This window comes from Topomyia yanbarensis, chromosome 2, assembly GCF_030247195.1.
Source record: "Topomyia yanbarensis strain Yona2022 chromosome 2, ASM3024719v1, whole genome shotgun sequence".
Taxonomy (NCBI): domain Eukaryota; kingdom Metazoa; phylum Arthropoda; class Insecta; order Diptera; family Culicidae; genus Topomyia; species Topomyia yanbarensis.
The window spans coordinates 348,676,962-348,696,166 of NC_080671.1; the positions used below are offsets into that span (position 1 = coordinate 348,676,962).

The 19,205-nt window shown below is 39.9% G+C and overlaps 1 protein-coding gene across 4 annotated transcripts in view; it reads right to left on the reverse strand.

Moving 5' to 3' along the window:
- LOC131684187 (uridine-cytidine kinase) overlaps window positions 1–19,205 on the reverse strand; it is a 31,506-nt gene that overhangs the window by 2,640 nt on the left and 9,661 nt on the right. For 3 of the 4 annotated variants that reach the window (XM_058966841.1, XM_058966842.1, XM_058966843.1), the window contains exons 4-6: window positions 15,026–15,123; window positions 14,916–14,964; window positions 13,309–13,428 (exon numbers count right to left, since the gene is read on the reverse strand). In XM_058966841.1, coding sequence (XP_058822824.1) covers window positions 13,309–13,428; window positions 14,916–14,964; window positions 15,026–15,123 — 267 coding nt within the window. Of the gene's footprint in view, window positions 1–13,308; window positions 13,429–13,845; window positions 14,549–14,915; window positions 14,965–15,025; window positions 15,124–19,205 lie in introns of those variants that run through there. The other variant, XM_058966844.1, reaches the window with a different exon arrangement.

Genomic DNA, 19,205 nt, shown 5'->3' on the forward strand with positions numbered 1-19,205 from the left:
TATGTGAGGGATTCATGAGTTCCCGCGCCACCACGGACCAAATATTCGCGAATCGGCAGGGCCGCGAATACAACGTGCCCACACATCATTTGTTCATCGATTTCAAATCGGCATATGACACAATCGATTGAGATCAGCTATGGCAGATAATGCACGAGTACGGTTTTCCGGATAAGCTAACACGATTAGTCAAAGCGACGATGGATCGGGTGATGTGCGTTGTTCGAGTATCAGGAATACTCTCGAGTCCCTTTGAATCTCGAAGAGGGAGGAGAGTTCTATCATGCCTGCTGTTCAACGTTTCGTTAGAAGGTGTAATAAGGAGAGCGGGGATAGACGAGTGGCACGATCTTCAGGAAGTGCGTCCAGCTTCTTGGCTTTGCCGACTACATTGACATAATGGCACGGAACTTTGAGGCGATATCGGAAACGTACATCAGACTGAAGCCAGCAGGATTGGACTTGCCATCAACGTTTCGAAGACAAAATACATGAAAGGAAGAGGTTCTAGAGCCGGCAATGTGAACCTCCCATCCCAAGTTCGGACTGACGGTGACGAAATCGAGATGGTCGACGAATTCGTGTATTTGGGCTCACTGGTAACCGTCAACAATGATACCAGCAGAGAAATTCAGAGACGGATCTTCGGGGGAAATCGTGCCTACTTTGAACTCCGGAGGACGCTTCGGTCGAACAAAATTCGCCGCCGCACGAAGTTGATTATCTACAAGACGCTGATTAGACCGGTGGTCCTCTACGGCCACGAGACCTGGACTATGCTCGTGGAGGACCAACGCGCCCTTGGAGTTTTCGAACGAAAGGTGTTGCGTACAGATGGAAGACGGAACATGGCGCAGGCGAATGAACCATGAGTTGCATCAGCTGCTGGAAGAACAATCCATCGCGCATACTGCAAAAATAAGAGTTTGCGGTGGGCTGGACACGTCGTAAGAATGTAGGACGACGACCCGGTGAAGATGATTCTTGAGGGCGACCCTACAGGAACAAGAAGACGGAGCGCACAGCGAGCACGGCGGATCGACCAGATAGAGGACGACCTGCGGACCCTTCGAAGACTGCGAGGCTGGCGACAAGCAGCAATGAACCGTGTGGAGTAGAGACGGCTTCTGCATACAGCAAGAGATACCTAGGCTCTAGCCTGAACGGTAAGTGGTAAGTATGTGACGTGCCTTATCGGAAGACTAGAAGAACTGTTATTTTAATTCGTACCGTGGTGATCTGTCGAGATGAGTGAGACGCAGAAGCATGAAGTGGTCCTCCCTCCAAATACAGTATAAACTAATACGTGCCAGATCTGTGAAAAGACGAACCGTTACGGACTACCCTGCTCAGAAACCGTTAAGGAAAGCTCATCTACGGAAATAAATTCCCATTTACAGTCTTCAATACCGTTACCTGAACTACGAACGGTTGCCAAATATGTAGCAGCTGTTCAGGTAATATTAACAACTTAAAAGCTGCGTCAAGTATCTCAAAATCAATAGCCAGTGCGCTTAGTCAGAAAATTGACACTCGTAACCCGTAAGGGCAACAAGCAAGGAATAACATCTGATCGCGAACATGAAGCAATCAACCACCAACCGGCAGCAACCATGATGACGACAGGGATGTGGCTAGTCGCTCACCCGAGGCCTGTCGGACAACCACTAAAATTCTTGCCACGTTGAACAAAACTTGGATATAATGCCAGATTTTCGCTAGAATTACCTTTGTTATGTGAATCAATAGTTTTTAAATTTAAACATCAAGCGTGCTAGGCTAAAAAATTCAATTTGCAGAAAAACAGTTTTTGTTTTCGCGTGATTTTAACGCAATGCCATTTTTATTGTTACTAAATTTCATGTTTTTTAATGAATGTTTAAAACACTGTAAATCTGGGATGCCGTGATATTTTTTTAAACAATTTCAACAATTGAAATTTTAAACATGTAAAATGAAAATTTGTGGACAAGTAACTGAGATTCTAATTCATTTATCCACGAACTAAATGCACGAGTGTATTATTTACGTTGCCGCTACAAAAAAACGTACATAGTAACTACAGTGGTCTAACGTTCGTGATTTTGTCCTTTCTTTCAATTTTTTTCTCTGTTTATTTGACACGGCTCAACGCGTTAGCATAACTGAGCCGGACATCTTTTAATATTTTATAATATGTAAAAATAAAGAATTAAACAGTATTTATTTTTTACTCGTGCCATCTTGTTGACGCAGCTTGCTGCTGCGTGTTGAGATTCGTTTCCTTGGCGGTGAAAAGTTGTTCGCCGAATCTTGAGGGTCATTTGGTCTGCCTTCTTTCTCGTTGTCGTACTCGTCCATATCTTCATCTGTGCTACTCGCATGCTGTTCACGATCGGTTGTTCTGGTTTGTGCTTTAATCGTATGGGTCGCTATTGTGTGTCCGTTCTCTTCTGATTTCGCTTCATTGTTGTTGTTACTGGTTGTTGGCTTAGAGACATTAAACGCGATCGTTGTAGAATTCATGTTTGTTGCTTCTTGATCCGGAGAAGCTGGTTTTGCAGCTGTTAGTGGTTTAGCGTAAGATGGTTGTGTGCTGATTTCAGTTGGATTTGAGTTTTCCTTAACAGTTTCTACGCAAGGTTTTCCGAGGTGTAGCTTCTTCGTGCAGAACTGGCACGTAGGAATTTGCCCTGGGTACGTGACTAGTGATGTCTGTTGAATGAGAGCATCGTCCCTTCCTAACACTGTGAAGCTTAAGTATGAGGGAATTGGCTTGCTCACACGCATTCTCACCACACGAACACCGTTAGGGATGCCCGGGAAAAAATTCCTCCATGTATCATGTGTAACGGAGTCTACTTCTCCGTATTTTCGCAAGCATTTTTTAATCGCGCCGTCAGGGGTACGCGTAGCCAAATCATGGACCCTAACTTCTACGGCGCCGTTCTCGATGTATACGGGAATGCTATATTTAACATTGCCGCATTCGGCGGTGTGCTGCATGTTGTTTCGCGAGGCGAATGACTCAGCTTGGTTAATGTTGTTGAACGAAATCAGCACGCAATGTTTGATATGATGCATTTGTAGGGTTTTCACTTCAGCCAGATTGAGTTCCATCTGCACTTTTAATAACTGTTCCACTTCCCGAATGGCTGGTCTTACGGGGCATTTTGAAAAATCAACAGCAACACAGTTCGGCCGCATCTGTGTTGCTTTTTGCTGGGCACCGTCACTCATCATTAAATCGCACAGTAGGTATAGGCTATTGTTATATGGACTGCTTGTGTGATAGGCACCGATTGATTTTTAGGTAGAATTGACTGTTTCACTTGCGCGGGACGATTTTTTGCTTCTGCTCAGGGCGAGATATGAAGACAAACTGATTTCTTTCAATTGGATGTCAATTGCTGCTAAATCACATTTTAGTCTATTGATATTATAGCTATCTATCAATATTTGCTTTCAATTTTCGCTCTTAGGTTAATTTCACACGATAAAATTGATGTAACCAGCATTAGCATTTTAATCGCCTTCTATAGTTACCAATAAATGACCGTGTGAGTTTAAAAAACAACGCGGCGATAATGATATGAATAGCATAACCAACAATATCGGAAAGCAACTAAAATGTTGCGACTAGTTGAATCTGTTAGTAAGTTGAAATTATCGTTCGATCTAATACTTTCAGTATGTGACACTCTCTCGTTTTTTAACCATGGAATAGAGAGAGAAAGATGATCAGAAATCAGGGGGAAACAAAAGTAAAAAGGAACCAGACAATTGCAATCGACTCAAAAGCACCCCTTTTATCTTTTTGTACACTCAACACTGAACTGATGGAGTACATAAGTAGTACAAATCTCCATATTCTGAATGTAGGAAACCGACCAACTTTTGCGAGGTCTGGGAGGGAGGAGGTGTTAGACATAACACTTTGCTCTGATAGAATTTGGCATGAGCTGGCTGGAAATTGGCAGGTTCCAAATGAAACTGAACCGCCTCTATCCCATCATAAATATATATTTTTCGATCATTTTGATGTCACCTTCAATGTGGTAACATATCGTAATTCTAAATCTACCAATCTTTTTGGAAAACTAAACTACTAAATTTCATGGATATTTTCCAACAATTAGTCAACTAGATGACTTAGATGACGTCGTGGACACGACAAACTCATTCATATTAGCATCCTACGAAGAAGCTTGTCCACTTCGTACTGTTAAATCGACTAGGGGAGCTCCTTGGTGGAGGGCTGAGCTTGAATGAATGAAGAAAGTTATGGGAAGATCTTGGAACCGGCGTCAGCGTGATGACTCCAGGGCTTTCAGGTCAGCTCGTAGTGCATATAAGAAATGTCTCAGATCAGCAGAGCGGGCTGGCTGGCAAAACCTTTGCACTAATGTCTCTAGTCTGAACGAGGCTAGCAGGTTATATAAAATCGAATGATTTTCAGATGAAGTCCTTAAAAACCAGAGATGGTGTTTATGTGACGGACGAAAAAGATGTTCTTAATTGTCTCTTCGACACACACACTTTCCAGGTTGTATCGATCCGGAGCTGAACAATGTTCACAGATCTCATTCTGGTGATTCGGGCTCGTGGGCGTTAGCACGCACATTGGTTTCCACTGAGTCGGCCAAGTGGGCAGTTGACAGCTTTGCTCCATACAAATCACCCGGAAAAGATGGAATACTTCCCGTGCTACTGCAAAATGGATTTGATATTCTTAAACATGTCTTGAAAAAGATTATGCTTTCCAGTCTTGCTACCGGATATATCCCGAAAGCATGGCGAGAAATAACTGTTAGATTTATTCCCATAGGGGGGCGCTCAAGCTATGAAGAAGCCAAGAGTTGTAGACCTATCAGCTTAAGTTCTTTTCTTCTGAAAGCTTTGGAACGGATAATCGATCATCACATCAGGAACGTTAGTTTAGTTGAATATCCACTGCAGAAAATGCAACATGCATATCAGTGTGGGAAGTCCACGATCACTCTGCTTTACGATGTTGTTTACAACATTGAGAAGGCCTTCTCGCTCAAGCAATCTAGCTCGGGTGTATTCCTAGATATTGAGGGTGCTTTTGACAATGTGTCCTTCCAGTCTATTCTGGAAACGACGCGCAATCATGGGATACCTGCATGTATCTCGGGTTGGATAGACGCAATGCTTAGTAAGCGCATAATTTGCTCGTCACTGCGACAGGCTGAGATACGGAAGTTGAGTATTTGTGGTTGTCCTCAGGGCGGCGTTCTGTCACTTTTGTTATGGAACTTGGTAGCTGACGGCTTGTTGAAGAAACTCAATGAGCTTGGATTTCCAACCTACGGGTTTGCTGACGATTACCAAATACTAATTACTGGATTTCGCATCGGAACAATCGTTGACTTAATGCAACAGCCATTAAGAGCTGTCGAACAGTGTTGTCGACAAGTTAAACTATCAGTTAACCCAAGCAAAACTTCAATGGTTCTTTTCACGAAGAAGCGAATAACAACCGGGGTTCGTCCCTTGCAGTTCTTTGATTCTGAGCTACTGTGTGCAGATCAAGTCAAATACGTTGGAGTTATATTGGATTCCAAACTGAATTGGTCTGCTCACATTGATTTCAGAGTCAAGAAAGCGTGCATGGCCTTCGGACAGTGCAGACGAACTTTTTGAGAGATCTGGGGTCTCAAACCCAAATACATCTATTGGATTTACACGTCAATTGCACGTCCAATACTGTCATACGGATGCCTTGTGTGGTGGCAGAGGGGAGAGGTAATGACAGTCCAGTCAAAGCTAGACCATCTGCAAAAAATGGCGCTCATGGCGTTGACTGGTGCTTTCACCACGACTCCGACTGCTGTTCTCGAGGTACTTCTAAATATCAAACCATTACACATACACCTCAAACAAGAAGCACTATCATGTGCATACAGACTGCAGGTTACTGGGCTTTGGAACAGTAACCATGTTGATCTTGCTACCAGTCATACACGATTGTGGTCACAAATCGTCGCTGGTGTGCTATCTTATGACAAACACCATTTTGGGGTTAACTGAGTTAGAAATGCCACATCACTTGTCCAAAAAATCTCTACAAGGTGGCGTTTACAGAATTTCGACTTTCTGCATGGTTACTGAGATATAGCGAGATATGTGCTGAGAAATTTTTAATTTTTTGCTTCAAATGGCTGTGTAGTGGGATTGGCTCAAATTATCTTGATGAATAAGATGTTTTTATATGTAAAACTATCTCAGAAACACAATGGCATAATCATTTTCAAAACAAAAATGCGCGAATTGTGAAAAAAATGCAATTTAAGTTTAACTGGAAATATAGCATATTTGGCAACACTGTAACCAAAAATAACTAGATTCCCTGACTTATTTCCTTCAAAATGCATCTCACTGATTGTTTATAGACCAAATGAAGCCAAAGATATGAATAAAAGTTAATAGTTGATGTTTTTTTTCTATGGAAAATTTTCCATGCACGATTATGACACGCTATACAAATTTTGTCATCAATACACATCTATGACACGTGTGAGTGCGACTTTTGTTACATTTATACTAAAAGCTCGCAACATAGTCAACTGATCTTTGTAAAATTTGAGTGTTTAACACAGAATAGAAAGAAGCATCAATTACCTTCCTTGAATTTTTTATACCATTTATAAGTTTCGAGATAAAAATGGCGCTTGTCATAAGATAGCACAACAGCGACGAAATGGTTACATGGGGTGAAGATATTCTTGCTCCCAGCGATATTACACTCACATGTAGTTTTCCTTACAGGACATTCCATGTGAAGATTCCCTCTCAAGAGGAGTGGTTGTCTGGCTTTATGGAAAGACAACAACAAACGCAAGTGGTTTGTTACGCTGACGGTTCTCCGATGGAGGGACGTGCTGGTGCTGGTGTCTACTGCCGTGAAATGAGATTGGAACAATCTCACTCACTAGGTAGATACTGTACTGTATTCCAAGCAGAAATCTTTGCGATTATGTGCGGGGTGCAATCGGCCCTTCAACTGAGTTTGTCCGGCAGAGTTATAAACTTCTGCTCCGATAGTCAGGCTGCAATCAAGGCCCTTAGCTCAGACAAATCCTGGTCCAAGCTAGTGATCGCGTGCCGAACCCAAATCGAATAACTAAGCATTGTCAACACTATCTACCTTTCTGAGTTCTGGTATTACTGGAAATGAATGGGCTGACGAATTGGCCAGGGCAGGTTCAGCGATTGACTTCGTTGGTCCTGAGCCCGCGCTGCCAATTTCGACAAAATGGATAAGGGAAAAAATACGGTCCTGGGCTTTGTCCGAGCACCGCAATTATTGGAGAAATCTACAAACGTGTCGCCAAACAAAGGCGTTTCTAGAACAACCGTGCCCAGTGATTTCGAAAAATCTCCTACATTTTTCGAAGCTCCACTGCGGCATGCTGACCAACCGGTCACTGCAAACTCAATTATCACATGGCAACTATTCAGCGCGCTGAGTCTTTTTCATGTGATCTTTGTGAATCCGACTACGGAACCTCATATCATCTGATATGCAACTGTCCAGTGGTAGCGCAATTGCGATTTCAAGTCTTCGGCCGTCCTTATATAGACGAAACCATGTTTGGACGACTGAAACTCAGAGACATACTAAAGTTTCTTATCCAATGCAAGGTGGTAAAGAGCTTTAGGCTTATTCGCAGGCAAGTTGAACTACTTGTGAGTTTAACTTACCTGTTGTTTATTTTTGTTTTTGTGCTGTTATTTTTCCCACCCTTCCAATTCTACTTCCCCACACCTCCTTATCCTTTCCTTCCGCTCAGGAAATGATGAAAACACACGGCAAGGCACAAATCCCCGACTACATACGGGGAACGTGCCATTTAAGCCAATATATTCTGATTCCTGATTCCTGGGGGTCGATAAGTCCATTAGTTGTTATTGGGGCTGCAGCGGTGATCACGGCACTGTTGGGAATTTGTGGTGACTTCATTTCAAATTACATCTGCGAGAATGGCAACCCTGTTTGTGACTGTTTACGCTATTTTTCTGCGCTCTTAAATTTTTGTTTTTATCATCGTACATGTTCGTCTCGCCACCATCGCTTCCACTCGCAATATATATAAATATTACCATTCTGCACAACATATCCACATCTGCACATACGACCACATACCGTCTCTCAATTCAGTAAGCACCCATAGCTGATGCACAGCAAAGTTGTTCATCACTCAGCAGAAATAAACATAATCGCCGCTGCTGTGTTTTACTTCTGCCAACCGAAAGAGCCACCAACCATAAACATCTGCATCTATCAGTTGTCATCCGCCTTCCTGATCTCCGTGTGCCAGAACGAGAAAGGCGAGAAGTTGTGTGCAGGGATGCGAACGGTACCGATAAACTACATTTTTCCGGTACATTTACATTTGCACAAGCCGTACAGCCCGCTACAGCTACGCATCACTACTGCGCTTGCCAGAACGGTAGCCAAACCGAGTACACTTTTCCGTACACAGTTGTACTTCGACTGCTCGGTGAGAGTGTGGCGTAGTAAAGTTTGTTCTCTCGCTTTGTACAGTTTTCTCTGCATAGTCAAAGGGAGAGGCCCGCACACGAAAGCGTTGATGCCGGTCGTGGCGTAAATGAACTGCATTCATTGTCGTCGTTTGTGATTAAAATATTGAATAAATTAAAAATATTAAAAAGTTACTACTTTGCTTACAGGCTGCCGTACAGCGCTGGGCGTCCTGCACTAGCGAACGACAGCAGCGTCGCATGAGAAAGGAGAATGTAGGCAGAAAAATTACAGCCGTAGAAAACGTAGGCATTTCGCATCCTTGGTTGTGCGTGTTTGTTTTGATCAATTCTTTCTTGCGCCCCTTCGATCTTGTACCTACGTGAATTTCGTACCTAAAAATATAACTGATATAGCTTGTGAGGTGTAAGGGGCGCCATCTGTTACTGAGAACTCAAACTAGTAACCCTTACACTACCGCATATTGTAAAATGCCTGGATTTCGTGAGAGTTGCACTGATAATTTTTGCTGATGGTCGTAATGCTGTAAAATGTGGCGGTTTTTGCTCTTCGTCGTTGTGCTGTGGACTAAATGACGTCGTCTACATGACCAGTTGGGATTGCTTATCGTTAGTTCGAAGAGAAGTCGGATTCCAGAAAGGTTTTTTGGAAACCGAATGCGACCGACTCAGCAACGATGACCTCCACTGCGCTTCGCCCTCCTCACAACTAGTTACATCGCCTGTTTTATTTTCTGTATTTCTGTATTGTTGTTGCACATTTCGAGCAGTTTCTTCCTTTTACTACCAGAACGTGAGCGGAATGAGAACGAAAACACGGGAATTCATCTAGCGCTTTGTTCTAGTGATTACGACGTCATTGTACTAACGGAAACCTGGCTGCACAAAGGCATATTAAAGCTGAACTCTCGTCGAACTACGTAATATACCGCTGCGACCGTAACTCCACAACCAGTCATCTGCGCCGAGGCGGTGGCGTCCTAATAGCGGTAAAGAACAACCTCTCAGGTTCGCAGCTAAGGTTGTCAGGAATTGAACGCTTGGAGCAAAACGCCGTGCGTATCGCCTTCCCGAATCAATCTGTATATATTAGCTGTGCTTATCTTAGGCCAAATAGTGATCCGGATTTGTATCTCGCGCACGCTAATGCCGTTCAAACAATTTTAGACAATGCTGACACACCGACACTGTTCTCGTCTTTGGGGACTACAATCTTCCACGCCTTCAACGGTCACTCGGTAACAGTCTAAAATGTGACCTACCTATTAATGCCTCATCTGAACAATAAATAGCTGTGACGGAGTCTAAGAGTCTTCTAAGCTGTTTCCCGCCGTCGAGAAGCGCCATCATGTGGACGCAATTTATATCGATTTTTCAAAAGCTTTCGACAAAGTACAGCACAACGTCGCAATCCTGAAATTGAAGCGTTTAGAATTTCCCACCTGACTGACAAACTGGTTGTAGTCTTATCTTTCCGATCGCTCGGTATTCGTGGGTATAAAAAAACACGCACATTCAGAACACCCACAAGTGTCCCGCAAGGCAGTCATTTGGGTCATCATTTATTATGTTTATTAACGATACCTGTAGTCGGATCAAGTCTGGGAAATTGCTGTACGCGATCTCAAAATCTTCCGAACTATCGCTTCGGCACTTGACGGCATAGTGCTTCAAGAAGATATCTGTATTATTCAAGAATGGTGCACATTTGACGGAATGGAAGTCAACGTTAATAAATGCAAAATAATTAGTTTCGGACGCTTGCTTACTCCAGGACATTATGAATACAGCTTACACGGAAGTACAATTGAAAGCGTCGACTCGATCCTTGACTTGGAAGTGCTCTTCGATAGGAAGTTGAGCTTTTCCGACCATATCACAGCGATAACTAGGGACGTTGCGATATTTTCGATACTAGTACGGAATCGATACTTCTGTTTCCGATGCTCGATTTTTTGGTATCGATACTTCAATCACGATACTTTACTGATATCGATACAATCTTCACGATATCGAAAAGAATCGAATGAACCAGTAGTTGGAAGTATTCGATTCGGAATTATGAACGATTTTGGAATTATTTCCGAGTGGAATGTGATAACCTATTCAGGCTAAACCATTGCGGAATCGGTTGTTACATTTGAGTTGCTACAATAACTGGAGCACCAATCGCATTTGATGAAAACATCGATTCCGAACATTGCCCATTATTTGACAGTCCATGAGACTTTCTGATCAGCCAAATTATTTATTGTTTATCTTTTCTGACATTCGACGTCTGACATAATCGTCGACTGGATCCAACATCAAACGAATCAGATCAATAAAATATATTTGTCGAATGGGTTTTTCTGTTCCCAGGAGCAGAGCAAAACGTTAACTGACAAAACCCACTACTGAATTTCCAAACAACGGTCTGCAGATAACCTAATTCAGGGAATTAAGCTACTGTAAAAGCACAGACTAACAGACATAACACTCGAAAACAATGCTTCGCCCGCTTTAACGGTCATTTTAAATATATTTGTAGTTGGGACTGTGTCCACATTTGAAATTACGGCGCCACTGACCTATGAACAAGCAGATGGGGGATAGACCACTAGTGAAAAATTGTTCCCAAACCTGAGTAGTAACCCATCAGCAAATGAGTGTTTGGGACTGTGCATAAAAGGTGGAGCTAGTGTTCTGGGAAAATTGCCGGATCGATGTTTTTGTGGGAATTCACTCATAGTGTTATGTCTGTTAGTCTGTGGTAAAAGAGCGGAATCGAATGGCGATACTTTCAAGTATCGATACTACGACTACGATTATATCGAAAGTATCAGTACTTGCATTCGATACCAGTATCGATTCTAAGTATCGATGTATTTTATTATCGAAACGTCCCTAGCGATAACTGCTAAAGCTTTCGGAATGCTGGGCTTCTTAAAGCGGAACATGGCGGGCTTGGATGATTTCTACTCACTAAAAGCACTTTACTGTGCTTTGATCAGAAAGTGACCGATTAGAACGTATACCAATATGTTTGTGCGATTCGCGCTCACTTCCATGGAATGATCCAGTTGTATTGTCTCCTTATGACGATAGATGTATGCTACTCGGTATGCAGGCTCTGGCGACTCGCCGAATCTTCCTGCAAAGAGTTTTTGTTTTCGACTTGCTATCAGGTAATATCGACAGTTCAGATCTCCAGGCATTAATTTGTATGCGCCTCCCCGTGTTCTACGTAACCCCACTCTGTTCTAGATCCCTAGACACCGTACTTCATATGCACAACATAATCAACTCGAATGATGATACCTCATATTTAACGAAACTTCTTCGATTTTAATATTTCCATGCATAGATATAAGTTATTAATAAGAAATATATAGTTTTGAAAAGTGTCTGTACGGTGTATACCGAAGATATGAAATAAATAAATGAAAAGATATTTGTGAAACAGAGGCCTTTGGATTTACAAGAGAAAAGGATGGGCATACACGGAAGTGAAGTAAGATTGAAGGAATCTCGCTTGAGTGAAAGATATCTGCTCGTAAACTATCTACACTACAAAAGATGTGTATTGGTGTGAGGTGGGCCATCCCAGAACTTCGTTACACTTCCTCGATGGCGGAGTGGTTAACGCACCTAACTAGAGATTTGGTAATCGCAAGTTCGGTTCCTGCTGGAGGACATATCTTTTCTAAATATGTTCAGTGAAAAGGTGAATTCTATTTTTCACCGTTCCTGTCATTCTTTCTCTGTTTATTTTCCGTTGTTTTTAAAGAAACGTTTAAAAAGGAAAAAAAACAAGGATTTTTAAAAGTTTGTAAACTAGTGTTATCTAATTAATATTAATGGACAGAGAGACTATTTGTGGGTTTTTAAAGTCATATACGACTATTCAAGGTAATGTTATTCAATGTAATAACGGATAAGACATATTCTATAGTTAGACAGAATTATCCCTAAATTTGACGGTGTATTTATGATTACTTTTTTAAGGCTCGTTGAGATCCCACCTTTTACTCGATACCAAACCCAAAACTCATTTTCCGTCAAATTCTAAAAGTTTATCTGGAGCAACATTGCAAATTTCTCTTATAAACGATTGGTTTTTTATGCAAATTCGAATGTCAATGCGGCTCATCTCCAACGCAGCAATATTTTAGTCATAATGGATATTAGGTTAGTGTCATTCTGATGAAATACCAAAATTGTTGTCGAAATATTTACATTGTAGAACAACATCCTTCGTTCTTACGTTTATATAAAGACTAAACAAATAGTAAAATAACATGATATGCATAGCCATTAAAAACTTAATTTTTAAACATGACACTTGCAACACATCTAATCTACAAAAGATAAACAATCTTAAATATTCCAAAAAACTATTGAAACAAGTTATGAGGATGTGTGTATATGTTTGAATATGTAAAAAGTTAGATGAATCAGTTGCTAACATTTTAAACTTACGGCTATACGTTTTGAAGCGTTAATGTGTTAGACCTAGACATGTGGTGACAATTAGATGAAATTCCTAATGACATTTTACACGTGATTTCACAATCCTATGGTGTCAGTCATTGCGCTGTCGCAGTGCGATACAACACGATACGATACGACACGATGAAACGGTTAATGCGACACGACACGAACAAACGCAAAACGCACATGATGATGATCACTCATGAAAAAGCCCCGTACATTCTTCTACTAGAACGCGGTCCAAGATGGGGATGGTGCTATAGGCTAACTTGCTGTCTGTCTAGTGTGGCCGATAGTGTGGATCATTGTCGACGGTTGTTGTCTTACCTCGGCCACGGGAAAGGTTCAACGCACTGGTACCACCGGTTGCCAGATGGGGACTGTGGTCTTGCCGGGTTCGGTTGTTCAAAAACTCGCGGATGTGCTGCACGATCAGATCGATGGCCACTGGAATGAAAGCCAACAAATGAACACATTTCGGCTGACAGCGGTCTACAATCAAGTTCGGTAACTATATAAATCGGACGCATCAATGCAATGTTCACGCAATGTGTTAATGTGATAGGAGTAAGGTAAAGTAATCCAAAGCAGTCACTAAAAATAAAAAGAAAACTTTCGGCTGCAGTAGAATTAACTCTAATAGAAAACAATCGTCACTATAATACTGTTGGTCGATTTGCAAATTAGCAGCATTTGAAATGTTTTAATGGAACCGATTTTAGGGGGATTTGCGCTCGAAAAGCGGAAGGACAAGTCGTAGAATTATTAACACACATGAGTTTCTTTCAGATAATTTTTCTTTCGAATCATAGCTAATTGAGATGGGTTCTCAACGCTATCGGATGCAAAGGAATTTGGTTGGATGAAATGAAAAGAAACCATGCGTGTTTTGATCGTCCTTTTTATTGATTTCCCAAAGAGGATGTGGTATGCATACTTAAGCTCATTTTTTCCTTACAAGTATAATTCGATTTTTTCTCAGAAAGTTTTGCCTAATTAGAACTGAGCATTGACATTTTTCTTAGCAGGGACTTTAAATTTACAATTATTTTTTTGTTTTGGCAGAATTATTCCGGAAATTTTGTGAGGGTAGGGAATGTGATGTTTAAATGCACTAAATGTTCCAAAATACCGGTTGGGTTGCAAAACAATGAATGAGACCGTTTGCTATCTCTTAATAATACTTTCCAAAAACCTTAATTGAACTATTGTAAGTGGTAGATACTTGATACGTTATAGAAAACTTATCGAACTAAACCTTGCAGGTGATTGATAATAGCTGCAATTTGTGTGCTACCGTGTGGTGCGTTAGACACTACTATCTATGTTTATGGATGTTCGTGTGTACTTAAATCATTATCTTAGGACACCTCTTCGAGGATCAGCTGTTAAAGACTACAACGAAAAAGATAAACCGAGAATGTAAGCAAAGCACATCCCTAAGCGTGTGTCTCATCGTTTGCAAAGCCATGTGCAAAGTGAGTTTTTTGTGTTCCTGTGGTAGTTCCGTTGCCGGCATTAATATGCATAATCTCGCTAATGTGGTGTACTATTAGGTCAATCGCAACTGTAAAAATGATATCATAATAAAGCAAATCGGTAGCAGAGGGTAGTTGATAGTAATAGATAGAGATTGAAAGCGATTGGCGAAAGTCCCCTATATAATACTAGTTAGGAATAGAATCGAGCAATGATTAGGAAAACTAATAATCCGAAATTATGATGAAGTACCACAAATCGACAGTTTAACCAAAGTATAAAAACAAACGAATACTCAGTCAGGTGCATTCAATTTATGATAAATATTTGTGCAGACTATTTCGTGAACAACAGCATCCCTTCTTGCTATATAAAAGCAACTCGCTCATAGAATCCAACTCACGATACAGTAGAAGTAACAGTGTTGAAAAGAAAAATAAAAAAAATATTCATACCTGTATTATCAGCTCCGCGTGGAATGATCACATCTGCGAACTTTTTGGTCTGGAAAAGGCAAAATATTATCATTCGGTTAGGTCACTCAACTGATGCATTTTGAACTTACTGGCGAGCAAAACTCTTCGAAAGCTGGCTTAACAAATGACATGTAGGCATTCAGAACCTGGTCCAAATCACGTCCTCTTTCGTTGATATCCCTTGGAACTGTAAATAAAAAAATACGATTATGAAGAATTTAAATTGAAAGATTATTATCGCGAATAATGACTATGGTGGTAATGTGTAAAGTAGGTGTCAGAGGTATCATTATCATCATCCTATTTCGCCAAATTTGTAGGAAGCAGCTAATGTTTAACGATAAGACAAGAAGGGATTAATATTTGTGCAGCAACTGTACCATTTCCAAGCCTGGATAAAGTCGGCATTGGGTGACAATACGTGTAAATTTGCTTCCGATCATTTGAATAAGGCATGCGAACCACGCGGAAAAAATCGTTCATCCTGACCAAGTTTCTGAAATTAAGAATAATAAACCTCGTAGTCATGAAACTATTTGTATTTTCAAGACTTGTTTGCCCCGAATACAGTGAAAACCCATTTTTATCAGCCCCTTGGTGAATTTTTGGCTGATAAAACGGGTTCATTGACAAAATCGGGACATATATTTTCTTTTCTTTTTAATAAACCGATGCTCTTAAAATATTCTTCTTTAGTTTCTAGTTATAGCCTCAAAGCCCTTTCTGATTATTTAGTTTAAATTTTCCTTTAGGGGATCTGACCTTTTTACATGTTTTGGATATCTAAGATAAAAACATATGTTCAAGAAAGGATTTACTCGAATTCAACTTGGTTCGTTTGCTGGAGCGTATCAAATTACCAACTATCAGTTTTCTTATGAAGCTGACAAAATTGGGTAAAAAAACTGATAAAATCGGTGGTAGACAAAATCGGGGCTCCACTGTATATACAAGGCGTTACAATCGAATGTTTGGTTGGGTTACTGTTGTTGATTGCTGGACATGTTTAGTTCTCGTTATGATTCATGATTTGGGAATACACAGCCGATAGTCAAACGATGTTCATGATTTCATGAGCTTATTCACGAGTTTTGATCTTTTTGTGACGATTTATGTGGTTTGTGTTCATGAGTTCAGGATCTTAGTCACGATTTTCACAATCTTGGATATTTTTTATTCTGGAACTTACTTTCGAATTTGCACGTGGAATAATGTGACTCATGTTCATGATATCAGCAGTTCTATCATGGTATTCGTAATTTCTCTTCGCCTTATCGCGATCCGTTATTTTTTGGTTACCATCAGTTTTTTACTCGGAGTAACGTGACAATATCAGCTGGAACATAAAAGTGTGAACACGATTTGTGGTGCTCAGCGCAGTTTTTGATTTCTGTCCAAACATCACATTGAACCTTATCGAATGAGTGACAATGTTTGAGGTCCCAATAGTTTTATTTTATCTACTGCTCGTGACCAGTAAGAGGTACGCTGAACATTTCATGAAATAACGCATAAAACGAAAATGATTCCACGGATAATACTCCAAATTTTGTAAAATAGTTTACGTGAACCATGTTGCATGAAATTGAAAATGATTTGAGATATCTTCTCTAAATATCACCCAGAGCCGTAGCGTGACCTTCTGGCGCCTTGGCGAAGTCTCAGTTTTGCGTTTTTTGTGTGAACTTTGTCATTCTTTTTAGTTCGACTTTCAAACAATAATTTCGTATGAACGTGGAAATGGTTCCGCTCTCCTAACGCGGTGACCACAAAAGCATTTGCCAATGCTAGCAGTATTGTCTGCGAATAAGCCACGGTGAATATGAAGTCCCCCGAAGAAAGACTTCAGGTGTAAAGATTTAAAGAATTTCACATAAACATGTTAAAACAACATAACTTACATCGTATTTGGAATGTTACACAAATTCGAGGAGCAGGTGTTTCAGTTAGAAAAGTTCTTTCGTAAATTTGAAGGGTCAAAGTAATGGCACAATGCAGTCGGATCACGGTGTGTTTGGCAGAAGAAATTTGTTCGAAAAAAATCGGCATCGCCAAAACTTCAGCATGTGATAGAATCGGCTTTTCTCTTCCATTTGAAAGTAAAATTAAAATATTCTGTCGGGACTCCAGAACAACTTTTTATTTTAAAGTTTTTTTGTTTGAAAACATAGGGTTTTCAATGAAACTATTTCACATTTTTGCACCTTGGTAGTACTTTAGACATTCAAATATTACCAAAAGTGAGAATCTAATGGATAATTTCATTGTGTAAAACTTTGTAGGAAACTACATCGCGATCTAAAATCGCCAGAGAAAGCTATTCAATTTTTACCAAAGTTTCTAGATTCGCACGGAGCCTATTGGTAAAGAAGCTTTATTCAAAAAACATTTTCATTTGCAAAAAAATGGATCGCTTTATTTTAACAGTGTGCGCAGAGGAACCTGAATGCTAGCAAAGTCCCACCTTTAAGCTGAAAAAATATAAATCCAGAATCCACCGTTTTATGAGCACCAATGGTATTTTAGGAGCAAGGAGATATAGAGAAGAGTAGATAAAATTTGAACGAAATTAAGACTCTTTTGAAAGATGCTGGGTAATGCAGCAAAATGAAACCGTTTTTTTCTGTCACAGATATATTTGTATCTTCTTTTTTATTTCTTCACTTATTCTGGAGTATGCTTGATATAATCTTGAATCAACTTTTTTGCTCGTTAGCATCTTGTGGGATATATTTGGCCTAAATCTTTACTTTATATTTTATCAACTCGATTAGATATTCAGTCATTTAATTTTATTTCGATTGAGAATCCTGATTGACAGTTTCATGAATAATAGAAAAATAATTCGATGAGACTTATGTTTTTGAGAATCGCTGTACATTGAACAGAAATCGCAATAGTAAATGAGAAATAAACGTTTTGTCTATTGTACGAAGATAGCGATCTCAATATAAAAGTAGATATAGAAAGTGTCACCTTTACCCGAAAGACGTGTTGCTATTAATGACTCCAGATTCAGAACTGAACTGGCAACTCTGTCTTCTTGATATGTTGTCTTTGCTCTTATCCCATATTATTTCCTTTTGTGATCCGTGTTACCAGTAACGACTTCGGAATTTCTTCTCAAAGGAAATTATGAAATTTGGTTTTGTTCTTTTTTTCTGAAGATTGTGTGAAGTGTGTTCGATTTGGAAATAAAATTTGAGGACAAGCAAAACTCTATATCTATAAATTCTGATGAAATGAATTTACCCCAAAAGATAACAAACATGGATCCAAAACTCGAAGAGTTTTGTTCTCTTTCAATCATCTTTCTTTTAATGTTGATAAGGACAAACAGGATTTCCAACCCAAATTTGCAATAAAATCCGTCGTTTATTACAATGACTTGAACTGTTAACTTTAGTTTATTCAAATATAAAGCTTTGAATTTAAGCCAATCGTATTTTACCAGGCAGGATAGGATCAGGAAGAAGGGTCATTCTAGTTTACATTAGCTATCTCGCAATGGAAAAGGCATGATAAAATCCGTTACTACATTAATCAACATCTTGAAAAGGTATACGATTATCGAATGAATTTGGTCTACACCTTTCCACACCTCATAGTTCATAAAGTGTCATTTTCGCCCAAGACCCGGAGGAATCTGAAAATATATTTTTTCTGCTGAGAATGGGACTTTCTATAGATTGAAATTTATCTGAATTTACTGTTCATTTAAACTCAACATTTTTTGTAATCGACTTCTTAACCCATAGGCCCCGCACACACCTAAAAACTGATAAAATTTTAATAACTTTCTCGGGTGATTTGACATCGATTTATAGCATTCTACGAAGTTGTAGACAATGAAATTGTTCATCAGATTCTTACTTTTAGTATTTTTTGAACGTCTGTAGTGCCAATTAGTGGCAAAAATGCGAATTAGTTTCATTAAAAAACTTATGTTTTCAATCAAAAAACTTTAAAATAGAAAGTTGTTCTAGACCCCCCGACAGAATATTTTAATTTTACTTTCAAATGAAAGGGAAATGTCCATTCTTTCATATCCTTCATATTTCTTTACGGATGCCGAATTTTTTTGAATAAAATTGTTCGACAAAGACACCGTGGGATGTTTCCTCATTTATAGATAATAACATGAAAAGTTTAGCTGATTTTCACTTTGCGCTGGCCTTTGGCCCAGGCATGAATAAACTATCCGGAAAAACTCCCCGTAAAACAACATTGATTGAACTCGGTCGGTATCTGAGCTTCTTTCGGATCGAA